General features: G+C 51.1%; 8 protein-coding genes across 8 annotated transcripts; 6 read left to right on the forward strand and 2 right to left on the reverse strand.

Annotated features, from left to right (window-relative positions):
* Positions 1-108: 108 nt before the first annotated feature.
* P170DRAFT_382717 (cytochrome P450) lies at positions 109-2,440 on the forward strand. Its single transcript, XM_024845613.1, has 3 exons — positions 109-1,310; positions 1,371-1,514; positions 1,568-2,440. The coding sequence occupies exons 1-3, from the start codon at positions 542-544 to the stop codon at positions 2,374-2,376; spliced, it is 1,722 nt and encodes a 573-aa protein (XP_024706607.1). The 5' UTR covers positions 109-541; the 3' UTR covers positions 2,377-2,440.
* On the reverse strand, positions 2,413-3,944 carry P170DRAFT_446408 (pepsin-like aspartic protease; the record flags this gene model as incomplete). Its single annotated transcript, XM_024850788.1, has 3 exons — positions 2,413-2,440; positions 2,746-3,845; positions 3,918-3,944. 3 exons carry the CDS (start codon positions 3,942-3,944, stop codon positions 2,413-2,415), a joined length of 1,155 nt encoding a protein of 384 aa, XP_024706608.1.
* A 694-nt stretch (positions 3,945-4,638) lies between these two features.
* P170DRAFT_382719 (retrograde regulation protein 2) lies at positions 4,639-6,753 on the reverse strand (the record flags this gene model as incomplete). The annotated part of the gene is made up of 7 exons (XM_024845614.1): positions 6,274-6,753; positions 6,181-6,222; positions 5,897-6,131; positions 5,755-5,845; positions 5,390-5,643; positions 5,215-5,295; positions 4,639-5,156 (listed from the first exon to the last, which is right to left on the reverse strand). Coding segments are annotated over exons 1-7 (1,521 nt in total), but the record flags the coding sequence as incomplete, so codon positions are not given.
* A 1,007-nt stretch (positions 6,754-7,760) lies between these two features.
* On the forward strand, positions 7,761-8,738 carry P170DRAFT_446410 (MBL fold metallo-hydrolase; the record flags this gene model as incomplete). The annotated part of the gene is made up of 1 exon (XM_024850789.1): positions 7,761-8,738. The coding sequence occupies one exon, from the start codon at positions 7,761-7,763 to the stop codon at positions 8,736-8,738; it is 978 nt and encodes a 325-aa protein (XP_024706610.1).
* A 1,448-nt stretch (positions 8,739-10,186) lies between these two features.
* P170DRAFT_493607 (uncharacterized protein) lies at positions 10,187-11,983 on the forward strand (the record flags this gene model as incomplete). The annotated part of the gene is made up of 3 exons (XM_024854049.1): positions 10,187-11,278; positions 11,335-11,487; positions 11,591-11,983. Coding segments are annotated over 3 exons (1,638 nt in total), but the record flags the coding sequence as incomplete, so codon positions are not given.
* Positions 11,984-12,413: 430 nt separating this feature from the next.
* On the forward strand, positions 12,414-13,835 carry P170DRAFT_455522 (5'-methylthioadenosine/S-adenosylhomocysteine nucleosidase family protein; the record flags this gene model as incomplete). The annotated part of the gene is made up of 4 exons (XM_024851535.1): positions 12,414-12,460; positions 12,501-12,850; positions 12,913-13,532; positions 13,785-13,835. 4 exons carry the CDS (start codon positions 12,414-12,416, stop codon positions 13,833-13,835), a joined length of 1,068 nt encoding a protein of 355 aa, XP_024706612.1.
* Positions 13,836-15,415: 1,580 nt separating this feature from the next.
* Positions 15,416-16,162, forward strand: P170DRAFT_330938 (uncharacterized protein; the record flags this gene model as incomplete). Its single annotated transcript, XM_024843365.1, has 1 exon — positions 15,416-16,162. A coding segment is annotated over one exon (747 nt), but the record flags the coding sequence as incomplete, so codon positions are not given.
* A 1,535-nt stretch (positions 16,163-17,697) lies between these two features.
* Positions 17,698-22,271, forward strand: P170DRAFT_464246 (non-ribosomal peptide synthetase; the record flags this gene model as incomplete). The annotated part of the gene is made up of 2 exons (XM_024852230.1): positions 17,698-18,222; positions 18,339-22,271. The coding sequence occupies exons 1-2, from the start codon at positions 18,175-18,177 to the stop codon at positions 22,269-22,271; spliced, it is 3,981 nt and encodes a 1,326-aa protein (XP_024706614.1). The 5' UTR covers positions 17,698-18,174.
* Positions 22,272-22,273: the final 2 nt, after the last annotated feature.

The raw sequence follows: 22,273 nt of genomic DNA on the forward strand, positions 1-22,273 counted from the left end.
GAGGTCCTTGCCGGGTGATCAGGCCATACCACTGACAGGGAGGTTCTGCATAGCCTATAAGAAATCCTACAAACAGTCATTCCAGGGTCCATTTTGGCCCCCTCTAAGCGACGAACGACACCTGCATGTAAGATGCAGCGATTGCCATCGACATCCGGTCTACAGAGGAGGAGGGGTGCATATCGCTGACTCGCTGTTGCATTAAAAAGGCCTTATTACGCGACCATACCCATACTATTAGCTAAACTGCAGTGCATGCTAGGGTTGCTATCTATTGACGCTAGCGAGATAGCCCATTCCACATGCGGTGTTTGCTCCGTGCCGATGTGCATACAGTCTTACTCCGCATTGACATTGTATCGGTCTTCACAAGGGTAGCGTGGAAACGAGTGTGAAGGCGATGGGGCAGTGGGTCTGACATGCATGCATAGTCCGAGGGCCCAGGCAAAGCGCATGTTGGCAATTAGATATTAGATACCAGACACGAGACCACGTCCTGTCGCCCCCTGCCATCTTCCACGCGATACGAGAGTGTCTGACAATGCTATCCCTCGTCCTGGGCCTCGCAGTCCTGCCGATCACGTTCGGGATATGGTCCTTGGTGAGCTTGTTCTCCCAGCTCGCCCGCGCCCGGTCCACTGGGCTGCCCTGTGTTATAGTCCCCTGCTCGTGTCTGGGAGCCCCGTGGCTCCTGAGTCAGCCCATTCTGCTTCCTATCTTCCAGCTGCTGCCGACGTCCTGGACACAGAACTGGCTGCCTCTGCTGCGTTTTGAGCGCGGCTGGCACGATGGCTACGAGCCCTTCGCTAAAGTCGGCGCCGATACCTTCCTCACCGTCTCCCCAGGGGATATCGTCCTTTATACATGCGACCCAGATGTCTCCTCGCAGCTTCTCCATGACCAGCGCTTCGGCAAACCCGCACATCTGATGGGCGTCCTGAATATCTTCGGCCCGACCATCGCTGGCACCGACGGACCCGAGTCGCGGTTCTACCGTCGCATCGCCGCGCCGTTCTTCACGCAGCAGACCATCCAGCGCGTGTTCACCCTCTCGGTCGCCGGTGGAAAGCAGCTGGGAAAGGCCCTGTGCCGGCCGTCAGCTTATCGTCAGCTGAGAACCCTAACGGCGCGTCTGTCGCTGAATCTGCTCAGTCAGATTTGCTTTGACAACCAAGGCCAGGATGACCTGGCCAAGGCCCTGCAATTCCAAGAGGACCGACCGAATCGGCATATCTTAAGCTATAGTCAGGCCATGCACTCGCTGCTGGACAACTATAAGACGATATTCATCTCCCCACGGTGGCTTCTGCGTATGGAACCCCTGACCCCAGTGCACTTTCTCTTGCCCCCCTTCTGACCGGCCAACAAAGCAGGATGGTCGCCTGTTCGAACTCATCGCCTCGCAGGCACGGCCTACACTGAGTTTAATAGGTATGTGCAGGACCTACGGATATCCGCAGAGACGACGGTGCGGGAGACTGGCTCGAAAGGCACCGGTCAAGACAATCTCGCTGGTATGAATCTCCCTTTTATTCCAGGTAGATAAATATACCAATATCTCATCTAGAGCGCTTCGTCAAGGCCGAACTCTCCGCCCCTCAGATATCCGGCAACCTGTTCTTATTCATGTTCGCCGGCCACGAAGCCAACGCCAACACCCTCACCTTCATCATCATCCTACTAGCATGTCACCCATCAATTCAACGAGCCATGCAGTCCGATCTAGATAGCATTTTCGGCAACAGCCCCGCTGATAAATGGTCCTTTGACACGCACCACCGCCCCCTGATGACTAGTCTCGTTGGCGCCGTCATCAACGAAGCCTTGCGCCTCTACACCCTCATCCCTGTCCTGCCAAAGTGCGTCCCGCTCGACTCTCAGGGCATTCCGATCGTTGTACGCGGAGAGTCACACCGACTGCCACCGGGACTGGTCGCCTTGGTCAACACGAGTGCCATGCACCGACATCCGCGGTACTGGCCGCGGCGCGGGGACGAGGAGTTCGACCCTTATAGATGGTTGCATGCGGACATCACCGGGAGGACGCATGGTGGAGAGCAGAATGAGACGGGCTTTCTGGTCCCGCCGGCTGGATCCTTCGTGCCTTTCTCGGATGGAGCCAGGGGATGTCTGGGGCAGCATTTTGGGTTGGCGGAGCTGTGTGCTGTGGTGGCTGTTGTTTTTAAGCAGAATTCTGTTCGTCTTCTGACGAGCGAGGATGAGGCTAATGGGTTTGTTGATGGGTCTCCTGAGCTGTCGGATTCCTGGGCCGAGGCGAAGGAACGCGCCGAGAATGCACTCAGGGAGGGCGTGGAGTTCGATATGAGTTTGAGGCTGGTTCGCGAAGTTCCTGTTCGGTTTGACCAGCGGGTGTGACGCGTGTGTAGATGGGAATATGAGATGAATTTCATTCTACATATCGCATGCACTTGGAGAATACCTGCTCAGCAAATATATTACATTTGGACACGGGCTTTAAGTCCCTCTTCTCAGTTCCCATGAGTGCTCCAATGATCTATTGACTAACGTACATTCTTTTGCATTGGCCTTCCTTAAAATCAAACAAAGATGGCTAGTCCCAGAGCTATCAGCATAGAGATCCAGCGGTTAGGCAGCACGAATGAGCCGTCACTACTCAGAGGAGGAGTGGAAAAGGAAGGAGAGGCAGACGCAGACGGGACGCCAGACGATGACGGCGTCGACGATGAAAAGGTTCCATTCCCATTTGGCTTGGACACATCGTACAACTTCGCGAACCGCATCTCGTTCTTCCCAAAATCATAGACGGACAGCATGCTTTTCAAGAATGAAGCCCCGATGATGTTGATCGTCAGCCCCTGGATGGCCACATTCTGCGAACTGGCGATGGCAGAGATGCAGCCGTCTCCTGTCTGATAGACGAGGTCCTCGGGCTCGTGGAAAAAGGTCTGGTTTCCAATCTTGAGGCCAAATTCAGGGGGTGTTGCTGTGCAGTTCACGTTGTATGCTTTGAGCTCGGGGTTATAGATCGCCGGCGGCGAGAAGCGCGAGTTCACCGCATCTGCAACCTCCTGAGGCACGAAGGAAAGACTGTTGCCGATGTCGAAGAAGCCCTGGAACGAAGTCGTGTTGCTCTCAAGGTGCTTGTGGGAGGCGCCGTATGATGCACCGCCGAAGGTCGTAGCCCAGTAGGATCGAGCCCGCTTGTTGGAGGTGAACTTCGATGGGACTACGTCCATGATCTCGACGGGAGCGACGGTAAACTGCGAGCTATGGTTGACTGGTGGGAGCCCGCCGATTGTCAAGTAGCCGCCAAACCCGACCGAAGCATTCCGTGGTGTTCGGGCCAGGGCAATGCTGAAATAAGGATCCGTCAGGCCCTGCTTGAATGCGCTCACTAGGAGCGTATCGTAAGGCAGGCGGTTGTAGAAGAAGGTTGTGTTGTCATTCTTGTCCGCCGGATGGGCCGAAGTGATTGAAGGGTATGCGAGACCCAACAGGCCGCTGTTAACACCGTCACCCATGGGGTTTGACTGGTTGGCAATAGCCACTTTCTGGCCCTTCACGGTGATGCCGTTGATTGTGACGTCTTCGTACGCCATCACGCCGCTGGCGAGGCCAGCTCCATATTCGATTCCGAATATCTCACCTGGGATTTCCCGGTATGTGCTGGATTCATGGTATGTGTGGTTGGCATAGAGGCATTTGTATTGTGGGATCGTTTGGTTGTTATCTGGGCTGATGCAAGTGAAGCCATCGCGCATGACATAGGTGTCGCTGCTGCCGGTGTCAACCAGCATCTGGAACGTTTGATTGCCAATGGTCACCGGGGTGTCAAACACACTGCCGAACTCGGTGGCCGTGAGCTTGGACGTGGCATCGCCTGCTCGAACTCTCAAGGGTAAAGTGCGGGCCCCAACGAGGGTCAATCCGCTCACGGTATAAATAAATTGAAGGGTCTTCATGATTAATGGGTCAATGGGGTTTGAGAAGCTGATACATGTTCACGATATGGTCTTGGGTTGGTTTTTATATTCGATTCTGAGCCGTAGGAGAACTTCGTTTATTTTAGCATGGTGTCTAAGCCTCATTTTTTGGGCTGGATGAAATCTCCAAAACGTTAAATTCACCAACAGATCTATACAAATTATTCTGCCTTGGAATCCTCGATGACGTATGGCCCACTTTATCCACCCTCGTATATTTTAGTGCCCCTTAGCGCCATCAGATTCTTCCCGCACCCGGGAATAGCCTCATGGATGTGCCCTTATGTGACAGCCTTGTAAGCCAAGAGCTATGGGCATAGAAGCTTGTTCAAACAGCCGCGTCTATTAACCAACTCATGTCAGAGAAGATGCCAATCGCGCGATATAATTGGAAAATGAAATTTATAAAATGAAATTATTGCATTCGGGGCGGATTTACTAATCTTCGGTTAGAACAGGATCGTATATTTTGATTAATCTTAGATTATGCTGGAGTTCAAATCCTTTCAGTGGATTGCCTCATGTGAACTCTTTCCAAGTGATATGGAGTGTTCAAAGAATCTGCAATCGTAAGCAGTTAATTTCCCTACAAGGAAAAACGGGTGTGGAAGAGAAACAAAAGCAGTTAGAGTACTTCGATCCCAGGTCGACTAGGTGCTGTATTCTATAGCAGATATTTATACTCTGGCTCTCTATCAGTCGACCTCCACAGATCCGGGATCTCATACTGGCCATTTGCAAATCTCTCCCTCATTCCTCGCTTCCAACCCTCCCGTTTCAGATAAATATATCTCAACGCCCAACACCCCACCCAGACAACACCCAAACTCGCCAAACTCCACGCATTTCCCAGCACAAATTGTGGAGCCGACTTGTTCTGATAGATCTGTCCCGATATAATCCCTCCGATATTCGTCAATGTCAGCTGAACACCCAGACTAGCTGCTCTCTTGCCATCTGGCGCGCAGTTGCCAGATAACCAGGCGATGTTTGTTCCCGCACATAGGTAGCACGGCGTGGCGATGAGAAAGGTGGCGAAGTAGAGAGCGCCGGGAGAGACCTTCCAGGCTAGAAGGATCGCGTAGCCTGCAATGCCAATTGGGGCAGCGATTATCATGACGAGGAATCGTGCGTTGTATTTGTCTGAGATGATTGCGCCGACCCAGTAGATCGCTGCGCCCCAGAGATTGACTGGATGTTTGAGTAACATGTTAGAGAAATCCTGTGGAAGGGTTGGGTTGAAACTAACCAGGGATCACAAGGTATTGTGCCTGCTTAGTGGAGAAGTGAAAGCTGTTCTTTAAGATGATGGGTAGGAAAGTGCCGAATCCTTCGAGCTAATGTTAGTTCCATACTCAATAAGAATGTAAAATTACAAGAAGCAGTTAAACACGGACAGGGAGTAAAGAGAAGAAGGAATATACCATATAAGATCGTTACCGCGCAAATCTGCATCCCACCATGGACCCAGGTTTTGACATCACTCACGGCTGTTCGTACATCTTTCATATTATAGTGCCCTTTTCCACCGCTGTATGACTCCATTTCTTCTGCTCGTTGGCGCATTATTTTCTTGTCCTCCTCATTGAGAAAGTAGGCTCGCTCATAGTTCTCGGGGATGAGGAATATGCAGCAGAATGCAATGAAGATAGTAATTGCTCCTTCGATGATGTAAAGCCTGGGTATGGAAATGTTAGTTGGATATTTGCAAAGTGAAAAAGAAAAACAAAAGAAAAGAAAAAAAATGGCAATCCTAAGAAGAGCAGGAAAAAAAAGAAAGGTGACATACCATCTCCATCCTGCATATCCGGCCGCACCATCCATGTAAAGAATGGCAAATGCTATCAGCCCACCGAATGCACCAGCAAGCGCAGATGCAACTGGGAAATATCAGTGAAATTCCACCAGTGTCGACGGATTCGCTGACTTACTAAATAAATAAGACACTCTTGTAGCAAGCTCCTCCCGCTTGAACCAATTCGCCAGCAAGAGAGTCATACTCGGAAACAGCAGGCCCTCAAGCAGACCCAGAACCAGTCGACACGCAACCAGTCCTCCGAAGTTCTGCACGAAGCCGTTGCATAGGCACACAAGGCCCCAGCCAAATGCAGCCGCGGGTATGACTCGGTTGAATTGTAGCCGTTTCGCGAAAAGGGATATGGGAAACTTCAGGGCTTAGCAACTCATGGTGAGGAACTAGAGAGATGAGACTCACTTCGGCTAAAACGTAGAAAACATAAAATAGCGACACGGCAATCTAGTGATACAAAGTTAGTTTGTGTCTCACGCATGCATATATAGCACTCACATTTAGCTCCGACCCTTGAAGATTGATATCTTCCACCATTCCCTGTGTTGCTGCATACCCGATGTTGCCTCGATCCAAGTAGCTAATTAACATAAGCAGCATCATGACAGGTGCGATGAAGATGTCCAATTTCCGCACGAGCCGAACTTCCGCTTTGTGGTAAGCAATCTTTTCCCCGACTTCATAGTGTCCTGTGATCTGAGTTGTTTCTGTTCCTGCCTTAAGATCCTCGCTCCTAATTTTGAGGTCCGTCATCGTTTCCCTGGTCCTCTCAGTATTATCACGTATTGTAGGTGGCATCGGGAATCATTAAGGAAAAGGCTTAAGTATGGTCATGGAATAAACTTATGTTTGGGGAAGGTGATGTTGGGAAATGTATGTGGGCAGCGAAAAAACAGGGCATTTAAGAGATCGACACCAGACGGTAGCTGTGCCACCGTTGGAGAACCAAGAAATTCACTACCTAAAAGATAAATTTGCATCAGTGCGATAGAATGGCAGGGATATTAAGAGGGGTAGACAGGGGTCGAGTAGGGCTTTAGCATAACTTTTGCTATATTAGCTTTGGCCAACGGATTCGACCGAGGGAAATCGGACGTAAATAAAAGACTTATCCTTAATGGTTTTACTGATATATTTCGCGCTCGAATCTATTTCAATTAAGCAATAAAAGGCAAAACATACAAGGTTGTTTAAGTGATCCCAGATGTTTGCTGCGTCGGCTAGTCTAACAATCCCTGTCATACTTAGTTCAACAATCGCCTTGTCGGGAACGGCGTAGGACATTTGATATGCTCGCCCAATATGATTGGCCGACAATAGGGCAGTTCCCCAACAATCACAAGTGGCATCTTCTGCCCCGCACGAAGGATTTGAGCCCAGCGAAGCTATCCCGGACATTGGTATCCAACATGAACTTGTCGCATTGGGGCTTGCGCAGTACGTATAACTGCGCTTTCGTGGGATAACCAAAGGCATTTACTTAACAAATGTGTGAGGCTCTAGGGGTTGTTAGAGCCTCATTTGATTATGGATGAATATCATGGATCTTTTGTAATGACAGAATTAAAAAGCCCAGCCGTCTGAGAGTGTTTATTCGAGGTCGCTCACAAACGGCCAAAGCTCCCACTAGGGTCAAATTAGCCTCACGCCCCCGGAGCCTGCGTTTTATCCATAGCTATTTTTTGTGACGCACGGTTGAAGTGGCATTGGGGTAATTGGGGGAGGCAGACAGTCTCGCCGAGATTGAGTGCACGGGGATCGCGACTAATTAACATGACCTTCCTCAAAAGTTCTATATTTCTTATTAAAGAAAATGCGAGCCCACACATGTCTCACCGAGATTTTATACGTGTATGAGGTGACACCCGACTTGAATTTAGCACCAAGTCTCGATTTGCACAAAAAGCCGCTCCTACCTTGATCAGAAAGTCCTGAGTCCACTTTGTACATTTTGAACATGCTTTGAAGTCATGACCCAACTCCCAATGGAATCTCCCAGTACTGTCTCGGTACATACCCTAGAAGCCGGTAATTTGTCGTTACCCGAGCGATTCTTCATCACGCCGGTTGATGAGGAATACAAGAAGAAAACTGTTCCTTCTCTGTCATTTCTGATTCAACACCAGTCAGCTTTAACGGGCGAGATTACAAGAATCGTCTTCGACCTTGGAATCCGCCGGGATCCCGATCTTTACAGCGAAGCCATCCGCAATCATATTACCACCAGACTCCCACTGTATAGACACCCTGATGTCATTGAATCGCTTTCTTTAGGAGGCCTTGATAGCTCGAATGTTGACTACGTCATGTTCTCCCATGTTCACTGGGACCACGTCGGCATGCCTTCGGATTTTCCGAGTTCTTATTTCATCGTGGGTAACGGATCACGGGCGCTCCTAGATGGAAGCCAGTCACTGAACAATGGAAGTCATAGTCACTTCGAAAGTGACCTTCTTCCATTGGACCGAACATTCGAGTTGCCTTCCTCTGCGGAGTCCACTTCAGGTCCAAAAGTCCAGCAGAAGCATCTTCCTTTATTGCTATCGCGACTCTCTGAAGGCGATTGGACCTCACTGGGACCTATACCAAATGCAATCGATGTCTTCCGAGACGGAAGTCTCTGGATCGTGGATGCGCCTGGTCATCTTCCAGGCCATACGAACTTACTTTGTCGCGTCAGCGTCAACCCTGCGCGATATGTCTATCTTGCCGGAGATGCCTGCCATGATCGACGTATTCTGGCAGGCTCGAAGAACATTGCAGAATGGACTGATCCGCAGTACCCGCATAAGGTGTGCTGTGTTCATGCCAATAAGGAGCAAGCAATGGAGACCATTGGGTGGATTCGGGAGCTTGAGAGTGGAAGGACGGGATTGGGGGAGGTCGAGGTTGTGCTGGCTCACGACGTTTACTGGGCTGGCAGTGCGAAAGGATTTGGTAGATACTTTCCAGGGCATTTATAAGGATCTCTCGTAAGAGATGCGAATTCAGCTTTCGTACACTGCACAACCTATGACAACTTCTTGCAGATTATGTCAACGTATATGTTCGGCGTTGATACGATTTTACACCTTTAGTATCTTCGGTAACTTGACATGCTTTTTTTTTTTTTTTTTTTTTTTTTTTTTTTTTTTTTTTTTTTTTTTTGAAATTGTTACTCCGATTTAAGGAATACTCAGACGTAATCGGGTCTTTCCTAGGAAGGCCTAGAGACTAGGTACGGCATGAGTACTGTACTTCTATCGCCAATGCTTGGGCTTCCCCAAATACCCCAACACGTTCCCCGCAAACCCCCAATTTCCCCGCGGGTCTCGCATTGAGCATCTCTCCATTTTTCTTAGTTCTGCCAATTTCACATCACATTTCATAAACTATAATTCATGAGGAATAAAGGCTCCCCGAAAACTTACCCCGCGTTTCTGTTTAACGTGATCCCCATAGCTCCAGCATACTCGCTCCAAGCTTCCTGTACCTCCCCCAAAGCCCACTTTAACAGCTCGACTGATCACGAACATGGTGTCTACGCGTGGATCTGTTGCGTCTACCCCAGACCCAGCTCCTCCGAGTAAACGTTTCAAGTGTAGCTTCTGTCAGAGGCGATTCAGTCGGCGAGAGCACCTACAGCGACATAACTCTATTCGTTAGTGTACCTTTGTGCAAGAGGAACCTTAGGTCTAACTCAGATAACATAGACTATGGCCAAAAGCCATTCGGGTGTACCGTTTGCAGCTATGCATGTCGTCGCAGGTAAATACCCTCAGTGTTATATCTATTGCATGTCACTCCTGCTGATCATGCTTCCCAGGGATCTTCTGAATCGCCACATCAAGCTTTCTCATTCTAAAGAGCCATCGGTTAATGAAGATAGCCGAAACAAACCTCGTTTAAACCTGATTACAACTACTGCAAATGGTCTGTCAGAGCAACGTCCTTTAACCGTGGCTCCCATAGTAGTCAATGCTAAGTGATCATAGATTCCTCCCCAAGTCAAGCCCCGGAAAATAACCGACAGCTACAGCCCAGCCAGAGTAGAAGCCTTGTTCAAAACACGATTTGGACTTCGGATCCCTCACGCCCAGCTGATACAGTTCCAGTTACGCCTTATATCAGTGATAATGGCCAGTTTGGTACGGTTTCTGCCGATGTATCCACATTTCTTGAGCCACCTAGTGACCCTCACTCTTTTTCCTTAAATTATCTCGATAGTGTGGCTCTTCCTTTTCTTGTGGATCAGCCAGCACTATTTCCGGAACTATCACTGAACGATCCATTCTCTCATTCACCACCCTTTGCCAATGACATTGGTCAGAAACCAGACGTTGATGCCTTTCAATCAGACCAGCCGAATGCGAATCCTCTTTCTTTGCCGTCCGATGTAGGACGTCACCATGATCATCTTGCGCCATTTCTGCGTGTTTCACAAGATGACCACTTGTCGCTATCCTCCGAGGTTTCGAAATTTAACTATGTGTTACCGATAGGCTACGAGCTCCCGTCTCGTCATGCTATCTCTCGATATCTACATGGTTTTATTAACGGCTTTCATCCCCACTTTCCCATCATTCACCCACAGACTTTGTCGTTAAGAGAAATGGCTCCGGAATTTACCCTCGCACTCGCGGCTGTGGGGAGCCAATACTGTTTGGAATCGCATCAGGGATTGAAACTATTTTCCATCGCGCGGACGATCGCAATCGAGAAAGTTCGCCTGCGTGACCTTGAAAAAGATCAATCTTTGGTTGTTCATCCGCCAGCATCATACCCACAGACGCCCATTTCGCCAGGCGTTCGCTCCGTTGAAGGGTTGAACCAAGAAATGGCACAACAGATACCTGGTCCAGATAATGACCACGCTCTGGTTGAAACTATGCAGGCCTTGTTTTTTCTCATGGCCATGAGTACATGGGGCGGTGAAAACAGGTCATTAGTGCGACAGGCAATTTCCACGCAGAGCATCCTAGCAATGCTGGTTCGGCAACACGGTCTAACCGAAACATATGCGACCCCAAAAGATCAAGCATGGAAGCAATGGGCGAGGGCCGAAAGTGCCCGGCGCCTCAAGCTTATTGTTTTCTCTTTCTTCAACCTTCACACGTTGGTCTTCAATCTTCCGTCGCCGTTGATGATAGCAGATATCCAACTCCGGCTCCCGTGCTCGGAGTCTGAATGGAAGGCTCCGGATTCGGATTCTTGGTTTTCTGTACATCAGAAGTCTCAGCCGTCGCCGCAATCTCAGGAGTCTATTTCCGAGCTACTGCAGAATGGAAGTGGAAGTCCGCTATGCTCTTCTCTTGGAAGTCATGTGCTCATTCACGCGCTCTTGCAACATGTTTTTTCTACGAGACACTCGACTCAACTGGAAAACAAGGAAGAGGTCACTGGGCCAGGCCACTCGAATACACTACGACAGGCATTAAAGAAATGGCAAAAGGGATGTGAACTGAATCCCGAATCGTCGCCTAGCCCGTTGGATAAACACGGCCCCATCGCCTTTAATTCCACTGTGCGTTGTTATCGCTCATCCAACGTAATGTTCAACTGCTGACAGGCTTTTTCAAGGCTCTCTTCCATCTCGCATACATTCGCCTGGTCATCGATATCGGACCAGCTCGCTCCCTTCTCGAACAGAATCATGTGCAGATTGCGACCAGACTGAAAGACCAGCCGAAACTGCAACGAGGGCCCATGCTAGTTCTAGCTGCTAGACACGCGGTACGTTTAATGTTCCATGATGATCGATACGATTCTTCCTCGCTTCTCCAGTCTTTCTGTTTCTATGTTCCCGATCGAATATCCAGCTAAAACATCTCCTCAGACCGCCGCCCTATCCTCTCCTGTCCAGATGGGCGTATACTTCGTCAGCCGAGTCCCAAACTGGTCGGTCATGCATGCCGTGTGTGCACTCGAATACGCATATATTCTAAACCAATTCCTGCAAGCCACGACGGCTCCTGATCTAGACTACCCGTTAGAGTCAGATGAGCGTGCGCTGTTGAACGCGATCAAGGAGACGTTGCGGGAAGTTGAATCCTCCACACCAAATGGAAGCCCGCGGGCCATAGATACTATGCCCCAGCTGCTTGGGTCGAAGGCTGTTCGTGCGTGGGCATTGATATTGCAGGGGATGAAAACTTGGAGCACGGTGGATTTGATTACAAGGACGTTGTTTATGTATGCTAAGTTGTTGGAGGGAGGAGATGGCCCCTAGTATGCGCAATTATTCCGTTAAATTCTTTCTTGTGCTCCTGTCGGCCTACTCATGAGAGTTTTACAAAATGAAAGCCCAAGGTCAGTTAAGTTCGACTTTTGGTGCCAGCGGTGTGAGCTATAAGCGCCTATCCTATCCAATGGGAGGTATAAAAAGCATATGAAAAGAAATGGCGAGATCCGAGCACGAATGAGGCGCAACAATAAGTTCACTAGCAGATTATTGTGGAAGATTGTTGGACTCCGGCTTGTTGTGGTTGGAAAAGGTGACAAATCATCATCCGCCATGTCATCTCTCGATCTGCACGCCAGGTAGGCGTTGCGAGGCCATAGTTGTACACACTTCACACCGGCGACGAAGCGCGAACCTAATATAAAGGGCGTCGGATATCTCTTTTGCGAAATCATGTCTTCCCTAACGCATTATCACCATGAAACAAAAGAGGTATAGCTTTAGTTTTCAACTAGATGTCCAAAGGTACTTGCTAACACATAGCAATTAGAAAGCTCACACACAGTTCATACACTGTCGGGTGGATTGCCGTTCTGCGCTGCGAATTGGTCGTGGCAAGGCTTCTCCTGGATGAAGAACACCAGGCGCTTGACCAAGACGAATCCGACGACAACAACTATGTCCTTGGTAGAATGGGAACACACAATGTTGCCATTGCATTCCCTGGGGCAAGGATATATGGAACCTACGGGGCTGGTCGAGCGGCAACTAATATGCTTCGAACTTTCCTTAACATCAAATTCGGCTTGTTGGTCGGTGTTGGAGGAGGTGTTCCAAAGCCACCGAATGCTGAAGATGCATATCAAGACATCCGACTTGGCGATGTCGTTGTTAGCCAGCCAAATGAGGGCCATGGTACGGCTCCTACCCTTTTCGCTTGACGTACTGTTTGAACTTATATAATTTATGTATCTCAGGTGGTGTTCTCGAATTTGCCATGGGAAATTTGAATAATGACGAGAACATCAAACCCATGTCTCATTTCGACAAACCTCCAGCACATATCTTGAAAGCAGTCAAGCTGCTACGATCCGACCATGACTTCGAAGTAGGCCAGATGGTCACATGTATCGAAGAAGTCTCGGAAAGAGTGTCAAATATGCCAGTCTTGAAAGACTATCAATTTCCCGGACGGGAGCATGATCAACTCTTCAAAGCCAACTATCCGCATGGCCCGGGAGAGGAGGACTGTTCAAGTTGCGATCCTGCACAGACTGAGCGGCGTCTTGACAGAGATCTTCACGCCCCAGTAGTTCATTATGGTCTGATTGCGTCCGGAGATGCTGTCATGCGATCTGCCTTCTATCGTGATTGGTTGCGGGACGCATGGGATGTCTGCTTCTTTGAAATGGAAGCAGCCGGACTGATGAACAGCTTTCCTTGTCTTGTCATTCGGGGTATCTGTGATTATTCCGATCACCATAAGAACACAATGTGGCAGCCATATGCTTCGCTAACAGCGGCAGCCTACGCAAAAGATCTTTTGAGAATAGTAAGGGGTAAGGAAACTGAAGACATCTCCCGGTCGGACGATACTGTCTGCTCTTCTAATGGGGAGCTCCCTAGAGGTGAAATGGCAGAATACCCTACGGCAATGCCAGATCTTAACTATCATATGTTTCAACTTGTCAAGAGATTAGAAGGCAGAATCACGGCGCTTGAAGGTAGGTAATTCCTCTGGATGGAACCTCCCATATGGATCACTGACGAAACCAGAGCAAGTGTCTTGGACTCCCCAGGTCGAGTCTGGACAATTTAAGCATGACGCCAATGACCTTTATCGCAATAGAGCTTGCCCGGATTCAATATGGACACACTGGGAGAAAAGAATAGACTTTGATCAGTCCTTCCGTCAACCACCCCAAGTAATGGTGTCACTTGGAGGTCACAACGCGATTCCAATAACTGATATTTTTGTCGGGTCAAAGAGCATTGATTCACATGGCTTTACTCTTATTCTCTGGGCTCAAGATAAAGCTAGGGCCTCTGGAGTGGTATCTTGCTGGATGGCAGTCAGCAATCAGGGCTTTCATCATAGTAGATCTTTTATTCTTGACCCAAATGAACCAGGAGAAAACAAATCGGGTTCCTGAAAGATAATACATTTTTCGTTCGGTAATACGACAGTTTATAGACTGGCCATGAAGATATAACCATCAGATGTATTATTCCGTAGAAAGGTCCGGATAATTTAAATCATGTTGTCGGTAGATAGGGCCAATGTTCAGTTCAGGAGCTTACAGCTACTTTTCCAGTCATTCGATTAAAGCGTCTAGTAGCTTGACCTAGAGTCCAACGTTGAGCGATGGAATCATGTCCAGAGCCTTCTGGGTGTAAACTGACAGCTCTTGATTGGCTACCAACGCCGCCGGGTGGAGGGAAGTTCAATGGACATTCATTCTTCATAACTCTACATGTCTTTATTGTGGACGCCACAAACTTAAAAAAATTAAATTCCATACCAAGACCGACTCTACTCACTGAAGAACGGCCTTCTAGATGGATCTTGGAGATCTCCATAGTCCAGATTCAGGGGATCACCACTCCGATTTTGGAGTTTGGAGTGCGAGCAGTGGGTATGTGGGTGTCATGAGGTCCCTAAAAGCGTGTCGGCGGTCTCCTCGGATGGTTTGAACCTTTTATCCTTATAATCTCCAATTCCCGGTAGTAATCACTCACCTTTGCTCTTCCGGCTGAATGATTGATCTCCGACCTCCGCGATTTAAATCTACACCCCTGATAATATTGTCACAGGCAATACAGGTCCGTCATTATCGAGAGATCCCTTGAAGCGACTGCGAGACATGACATAAACACGGACTCGGAAACGGAGGATCGACAAATAGTCCCAAAAGTTGTCCTCAGGCAGCGTTTTGGAGAGCTCAGCCATTGAAGCTGCCTACATTCCTGCGCCTCGAATCCAACCAATAATTTTCACTTGGTAACTATCCCCAAGGGACAATTCTAGATCTCCCGAGGATACTTTGAACCATCACGCGAATTCGAACTTTTTGTCGGAGCAGTCAACCTATAAGATGCGCCGAATATGCTATGGAAAATCTGGACAGCTGCAAAAGACACTTCTCCACCACGGTCTAGATGACAGGCTTATTTGCGGCAATGTGTCATTGACATGGCATTCGTCCTATGACAGTGTGACATTTGGGATCAATCCATGGAATGTTGGTCTCGGCACCGCATTCGTACCCACGGCTCATCCCTTGTTAACTCTCCTCGCGAAGTCTATTGCGCCAGCAACCCTCGGCAACCTTCAGGTTGAAATCTTCAAAGAACCCAGCAATCCTGCGAAAGTATCTGGTTCTGTTCACCACTCACCCTGTCCGGGAGAATGATCTCCCCATGCGTTTTCCCCATCAAGGCGGCACCACTACGGCCGTCTGGGAAGACGGAGATGTTGGTGACCAGGTGCAGAAATACGTGATCTCGGTTTTTGCTGCCATAGCTTGGTGCAATGCCCTCGAGCTCATTGTTCTTTGCTTCAGCACCTTCAAGCGATACCGCGGTTGTTACTTCTGGAGCTTGTTAATTGCCTCGGCCAGCCTCATCCCACATTGTTTGGGCTACATCTTCTATATCTTCCCCCTCGGCATTTCGCCTTATGTGTCGGTGACTCTGATTCTTCTGAGCTGGTGTGTCATGGTGACAGGACACTCGCTCGTTCTGTGGTCGCGACTCACCCTTGTTCTGCAGTCGCAGAAAGTTCTCAGGGGGATTCTCACTCTGATTATCGTCGACGCTATTATCTTACATATACCCACTGTGGTCCTAATGTACGGGTCCATCACGTTGGAGCCATTTGCGACAGGATACAATATCATGGAAAGAATCCAGCTCGTTTGGTTCTGTGTCCAGGAAGTCATTATCTCGGGGACATATGTCTGGGAAACGGCAAAGACCTTACGAATCCGCCCCGAAAGCCGCCACCATAAGATCCTCGCACAACTTCTCATGACCAACGTCGTCATTCTCATCCTCGACGTCGCCGTCGTCGGAATCGAATATGCCGGATACTATGCGCTTCAGGTCATGTTCAAGCCGGTCGCGTACAGCATCAAGTTCAAACTCGAATATGCCATCCTCGGTCGCTTGATTCAGATCGCCAAGGGGGGTTGCTCGAACGATAGCCCGTTGTCATATACACCGCAGGAGTCAAGCTCGCATCGGTCGCGTCAGGGACGGTCGAGCGGTAGTGGTCAGGAGGATAATATTGATCGAGAGATCAGGGCATGCATGCACCCTGTGGAAACAACGGAATGTCGTCGGCGATCATCCCTTGTCTGTTAATTCATAATCTTACCTTGTATCTATGAAGCATTTTATTTTTTCAAATCAAAAATAGAATAATGATAGACCTTCATGTTAACTCTTTGTGTTTCTGAGGGTAAATGTACAATTCGGTGTCATTTCCAACGCGCAGAATCGTGTTAGAAGATGGATGCAAGTCAGACAGCCCCTTGCTTCATCAATCTCGGGCATTCTGGGCATAATACCTCATAGAGGTTGGTAGTCTCGGATTCGAGCTTCGTCATCGATGGTATTCACCGGATTGCCTCATTTTAATAACTTTTCAAAGTGGAAACCTTGATGACCACTGACTATCATATGGTGTAGATGGGTATAGGGTTCTCGGGCTTCTGGTGAGATTTAGCCTACGACTCCCAATTTCTCAATGGATCCATGAACCATCGTAAACAATACAATCTCAATGTTCTTTTCCTATATTCCAATCCTCTTCCTATCTTCTGCCTAGTTGTATCCATCTTGCAGCATTATAGGGCGTATGGTATTTACAGTGAGTCAATTTTGCAGATGCTCCTCCAGTCCGTTGTACATGTACTACCTGTGGGATATTCTCCGGCAGTGCTCTGCAAGGATTATCACTCCTGCGCGATTTCTTCTGTCGATATCTATTCCGTATATGCGCTGTTAATGTGAGATTTTGCGGTCTGACGAATGGACTTTTCGACGGCTGCGTGGCTGAACTATCAAGGGATATGCATGTCGTTGTTTTAATCCCTCAGTTCTGGCGTCACTTTTCATTTGGCTCATGTCTGATTTCATTTGCTCTCTTCGAATTGGGTTTCTGTATTTATTTTCTTTTTTTTCAAATAAATCCTGATGTCAACTATTTTTCTGGCTCAAATACCTTGCGTGGAGAGGTCCACAATATGATGGCCCGGCTAAAATATATATTTTGCAAATTGAACATCCAGCAGAAGAAGTTGGAAGGATTAGACAGTACTATATGACTATAGAGTTATGGTACAAAGAGTACTGAGTATAGAAGGAATAGACATTGACTACTCTGTATAAAAGCAGAAGGTAACAGACTTAACAACAGATAGCATCGTACGGTTAACCGCCTGAGGCACCCGAGTCATGCGTTGCGGCCTGAGGCAGCAGGTAAATCACGTGGCGACCGCAGACCCGCGAAAAGACCCGACGGAAGCAGCAGCAACGCACCAGATTCGTTCCATCATCCCAGACCCAGACGCAGCGAGCCAAGCATCGGTGGCGTTGCCGACTCGACCAGCCGGCCAATGTTGGGATCGTGCCTCTCAGGGCCAAAGTCAATTTGCTCCGACTTTCAGGCTAAGAGTTAAGCGGTTTTCGGTGAGCCGCAGACTCCCGATGGCTGTCGGTCTTCTTCACGCCGATTAAGGCAGCTCCTTTCGGGCCTAACGCAGTGCAGTAAAGTGGCTGGGGAGCAGGAAAGCATCTGCGGAGCAAAGCAGGACTTTCACATGTCAAATGTCGAACGAAAGTCGGAAAAATCCGTCCCCAACAAAAAGCGAGGACGGACTCCACTGCGCTGTGGAGATACGGGGCAGGGTTCGATATTGAATGCGACCAGCCTGCGAGCCACGCTTTTCACTGGCCACGCGTTGCGACATCTCGGCTGCTTGCTGACTAGGCGGGATTCATTGGATGAGAATGGGTGGGATACGATAACCCAATCCAGCAACGCTGCCCCTGCCAACCGCTGGTTGAGGACGATACTAGACTCAAGCCGGCTCCAATCTCTTGCCTCTCCCCCACTGCCTGACGGAGTACAATGGACGGAGATGCTCTTCCAAGTTCTGGGGCTTTCTGGAACCACATTTCACGGCCGGAGGCAAGGCGCTTGTCAATAATGAGGCCTTTCTGCCAGCGTCGTCATGCGGTTTGCTGGCTCTCCGGTCAAGAATCTCGCGTGGTGGCTGTCGGTGAGTCCCCTTTTTCTTTCGGCCTGCCGGTGCAGCAGTTTCATTCATCGCTGGTGAAGATTTATTATGACTATTTCTAACCATTCTCTCGTTTCTTCTCTTTAGCACCGCCGTAGACCTCGAATCCCTCTCGCGCCCATCTTATTCAGGAGTACCCAAGCCGGTTGAGCTCCCTCTCCTACCCTCTGTCCTGCCGCGACCCATTGTCCTCGTGTAACCAGACAATGTCGATAATCGACACCACCAAAGACCTGTCGGCGCTGTTCACGCGACAAGCGATTGACACGCCCGATGCCGTTGCGCTGGAAGACAATTCTACCATCTACACATATGCCGAGCTAGATCGCGAGGTCGAGACGTTGGCCCGTCGTCTGCGGGCTTACGGTGTTGGTCGAGACCGGCTGGTGGGCGTGCTTTTGCCGCGAACTGCTCACTACGTGATTGCGTGCTTGGCCGCTCTCCGTGCCGGCGGGGCCTTTCTCGTTCTCGAGCTTGCTTATCCCCCGGACCTTCTGACCGAGGTCATTGCCGATGGCAATCCCTCCGTCGTGATCACCTACCGTGCGGAGGTCGGTAAGATCCAAGGCAATGTCCCGTTGATCGTGCTGGACGAACCGCCGACGGATAGCAACGGACACACCCAAGAAGCGCCTCCCCTGCCTGCGGATGATGATCTGGACCGATTGGCGTTCGTGTCCTACTCGTCGGGAACGACAGGAAAGCCCAAAGGCATTGCCAACCCCCACAAGGCTGCCGTGCTATCATACAACCTCAGATTTGGAGTGCAAGATCTGCAACCAGGCGATCGAGTTGCCTGTAATGTGTTCTTCATCTGGGAGATTCTGCGCCCGCTATTGCGCGGTGCGACCGTCGTGGCCGTGCCCGACGAAGTCAGCTACGACCCAGCCGCGCTCGTCGATCTACTGGCATCGAAGAAAATCACCGAAACCCTCATGACCCCTACCCTGCTTGCGACCGTGCTGTCCCGCCACCCGCATATTCGAGAGCGCCTCCCTGACCTGCGCACGTTGTGGTTCAACGGCGAGGTGGTAACGACCGATCTTGCCCGTCGCGCCATTCAATCTCTGCCCAAAACGCGCCTCCTCAATTGCTACAGTGCTTGCGAGACCCACGAGATCGCCTGCGGAGACATCCGGGAAATGTTCGACGAGGAATCGCTGTACTGCCCCGTCGGCCCGCCGCTCGACCGTAAAAACACGCATATTCTCGACGAGAGCGGCCAAAAGGTGGATGTCGGAGTGAGTGGAGAGCTGTTTGTGGCGGGTCCCCTGCTGGCTCGGGGATACCTGAACCTGCCCGAGACGACGACCAAGGCATTCACCTCCAATCCGTTCGACTCGCTCTCCAGCTCTCGGCTGTATAAGACGGGCGACCTGGCGCGCCTGCTGCCCTCGGGATACCTCGAGATCACCGGTCGCGTGGGCGCCATGATCAAGCTGCGCGGATACTCGGTGGTGCCGGCCAAGGTGGAGAGCGACATCGTCAAGAACCTGGCCGTTCGCCATTGCGCGGTGATTGCCCATGGAGAGGGTCTGGAGCGACAGTTGGTGGCGTACATCGTGCCCGACCGTGAGGATCCCGCCGGACGGCCCGCGGTGGAGATCAACGAGTCTGGCCACAGCCCCGCGTCGCGCCGCACGCTGGCTCCGTTCCTGGCGCATTATATGATCCCGGCGTTGTGGGTTCAGCTGGAGGATCTGCCGACCCACGAGGTCACTGGAAAGGTTGATCTCTCGCGTTTGCCCCCTCCACGCAACGACCACGTCAACGGCAATGGCTCCAAATCCAAGGACCCCGTCAGTCTCGACCAGGTTGCTTCGATTTGGGCGGCCGCCCTGAAAACCTCCAAGAGCCTACTGAAGGCCGAAGACAACTTCTTCGATCTCGGTGGTCACTCCCTGTCGCTGGCAGATCTGTCGTCGAGACTCTCGCGCCATTTCGGCTTTCGCGTCCCCATTGCGCGTCTCGCCGAGAATTCTACCCTGAAGGGCCATCTGGAGACTGTGCGTGCTATCCGAGATGGACACACGGAGGCTGTCCAGGCAGACCTACCGGCCGTTCTGCGCGCCGATGCCATTCTGGACGAGGACATCCGACCCTCGAACGCCACTATCTGCTCCGTGGACAAAGCCGAGACCGTCCTTCTGACCGGTGTGACCGGTTTCCTGGGTGCATTCCTTCTTCACGACCTGATCGAAAACACCTCCGCTCGCATCATCTGTATGGTGCGATTCAACGAACCGGCGGATGACGACCAGCCCGGGGGTATTGCCAGAGTTCGCCGCAACCTGCTTGATCTTGGACTCTGGAACGACGCGATCATGGAGCGGGTGGAGATCATGCCCGGAAATCTGTCCCGATCCCGCTTCGGTCTGTCGCAGGAGGCGTTCGACGAGCTGGCTGGACGCGTCCAGGTTATCGTGCATGCCGCCGCCACGGTCAACCTGGTCTATCCCTATGCTGCGCTGCGTGGCCCCAATGTCGGAGGAACCCGAGAGATTCTGCGTCTGGCTTCCAAGGGCGGAGCCACCGTACAGTACGTCTCGACCAACGGAGTTCTGCCCCCGTCCAAGGAGAAGGGATGGCCCGAGGATGCCATGCTCGACGTGAACGACGTGCCGGAGAAGCTGCTGGATGGCTACGGACACTCGAAGTGGGTGGCTGAGCAGCTGGTTCTTGAGGCTGGTCGTCGCGGGCTTCCCGTTAAGATCCATCGCGCGGGTACCATCAGTGGCCACAGCCGTACGGGTGCCGCCAACGCCTGGGATCTTCTGTCTGCGTTGATTGTCGAGTCCATCAAACTCGGCTATGCTCCCGACGTTGAGGGCTGGCGCGCTGAGATGACGCCGGTTGACTTTGTTAGCAAGGCTATCATTCATCTTTCCACCCAAACCCATGCGGAACAAACCGTCTTCCATCTTGGCGATCCTACTCCGGTTGATACACGAACTGTCTTCGATGCTCTGAACGAACTCGGCTACCCGACCGAGCGACTGGGATGGGACGACTGGGTTGCCCTGTGGACGAAGAATCGCTCCGGCGTGAAGGGTGGAGACGGTGGCTTCACCGTTGATATCCTTCGCAGCGGTATGCCGACCGTCGATTTCCTCCAGGGGATTGTCGTGCTCGACAACACCGCCACACGACCTTTCCGCGCGGTGGTCGAACGCCCTAAGGTGGACCGAGCTTTGCTGGAGACCTACACGCGTCACTGGTTCGCCCGAGGATGGCTGCCGCACGCACCTACTCGCCTTCACGGTCGCGCCTTATCTCCCGCAGCCATTAAGGGACCCCTTAGTGGCCGCGTCGCCGTCGTTACGGGCGCTTCGTCCGGAATCGGCGCTGCGGTCGCCACCGCCCTCGTCAAGGAAGGCTGCAACGTCGCTCTGGCCGCCCGACGCCTCGACGCGCTGGAGGCCGTCCGCGCCAAATTCGCCCCTGGCGGCGGCAAGGTCATCATCCGCAAAACCGACGTCACGAAGCGAAGCGACGTCGAGTCCCTGCTCAAGGACGCCGCTGAAGAGCTCGGCCCTGTGGACATCCTCGTCTCCTGTGCCGGAGTCATGTACTTCACCATGATGGCCAACTCCCAAACCGAGGAATGGGACCGCACCGTCGACGTCAACTGCAAGGGTCTGTTGAACTGCCTGTCTTCCACCGTCCCCGGCATGCTGTCGCGAGGCGCCGGCCACGTCGTCGCCATTTCTTCCGATGCCGGCCGCAAGGTCTTCCCTGGCCTGGGCGTCTACTCGGCCAGTAAGTTCTTCGTCGAAGCTACGCTGCAATCTCTACGTCTCGAGACCGCGGGGATGGGCCTGCGCGTCACGAGTATTCAGCCTGGAAACACCGCCACCGACCTTCTCGGTATGTCGACGGACGAAGAGGCGGTTAAGAAGTTCGGAGAGCCTTCGGGCGCCCAAATCCTGGACCCTGCGGATGTCGCGCGCTCCATTGTTTACGCGTTGAAGCAGCCCGAGCATGTTTCTGTTAATGAGGTTCTGATCGAGCCGAGAGATGAGCCGATCTAGTG

This window comes from Aspergillus steynii, assembly GCF_002849105.1.
Source record: "Aspergillus steynii IBT 23096 chromosome Unknown P170scaffold_3, whole genome shotgun sequence".
In the NCBI taxonomy this organism is placed as follows: Eukaryota; Fungi; Ascomycota; class Eurotiomycetes; order Eurotiales; family Aspergillaceae; genus Aspergillus; species Aspergillus steynii.

Bases quoted from the DNA above. Each gene is read 5' to 3' on its own strand.
- P170DRAFT_382717 (XM_024845613.1), top strand. From the start codon at position 542: ATGCTATCCCTCGTCCTGGGCCTCGCAGTCCTGCCGATCACGTTCGGG. The intron at 1,311-1,370 runs GTATGGAACCCC...CGGCCAACAAAG, and splicing joins CTCCCCACGGTGGCTTCTGC to CAGGATGGTCGCCTGTTCGA. The intron at 1,515-1,567 runs GTATGAATCTCC...TATCTCATCTAG, and splicing joins CGGTCAAGACAATCTCGCTG to AGCGCTTCGTCAAGGCCGAA.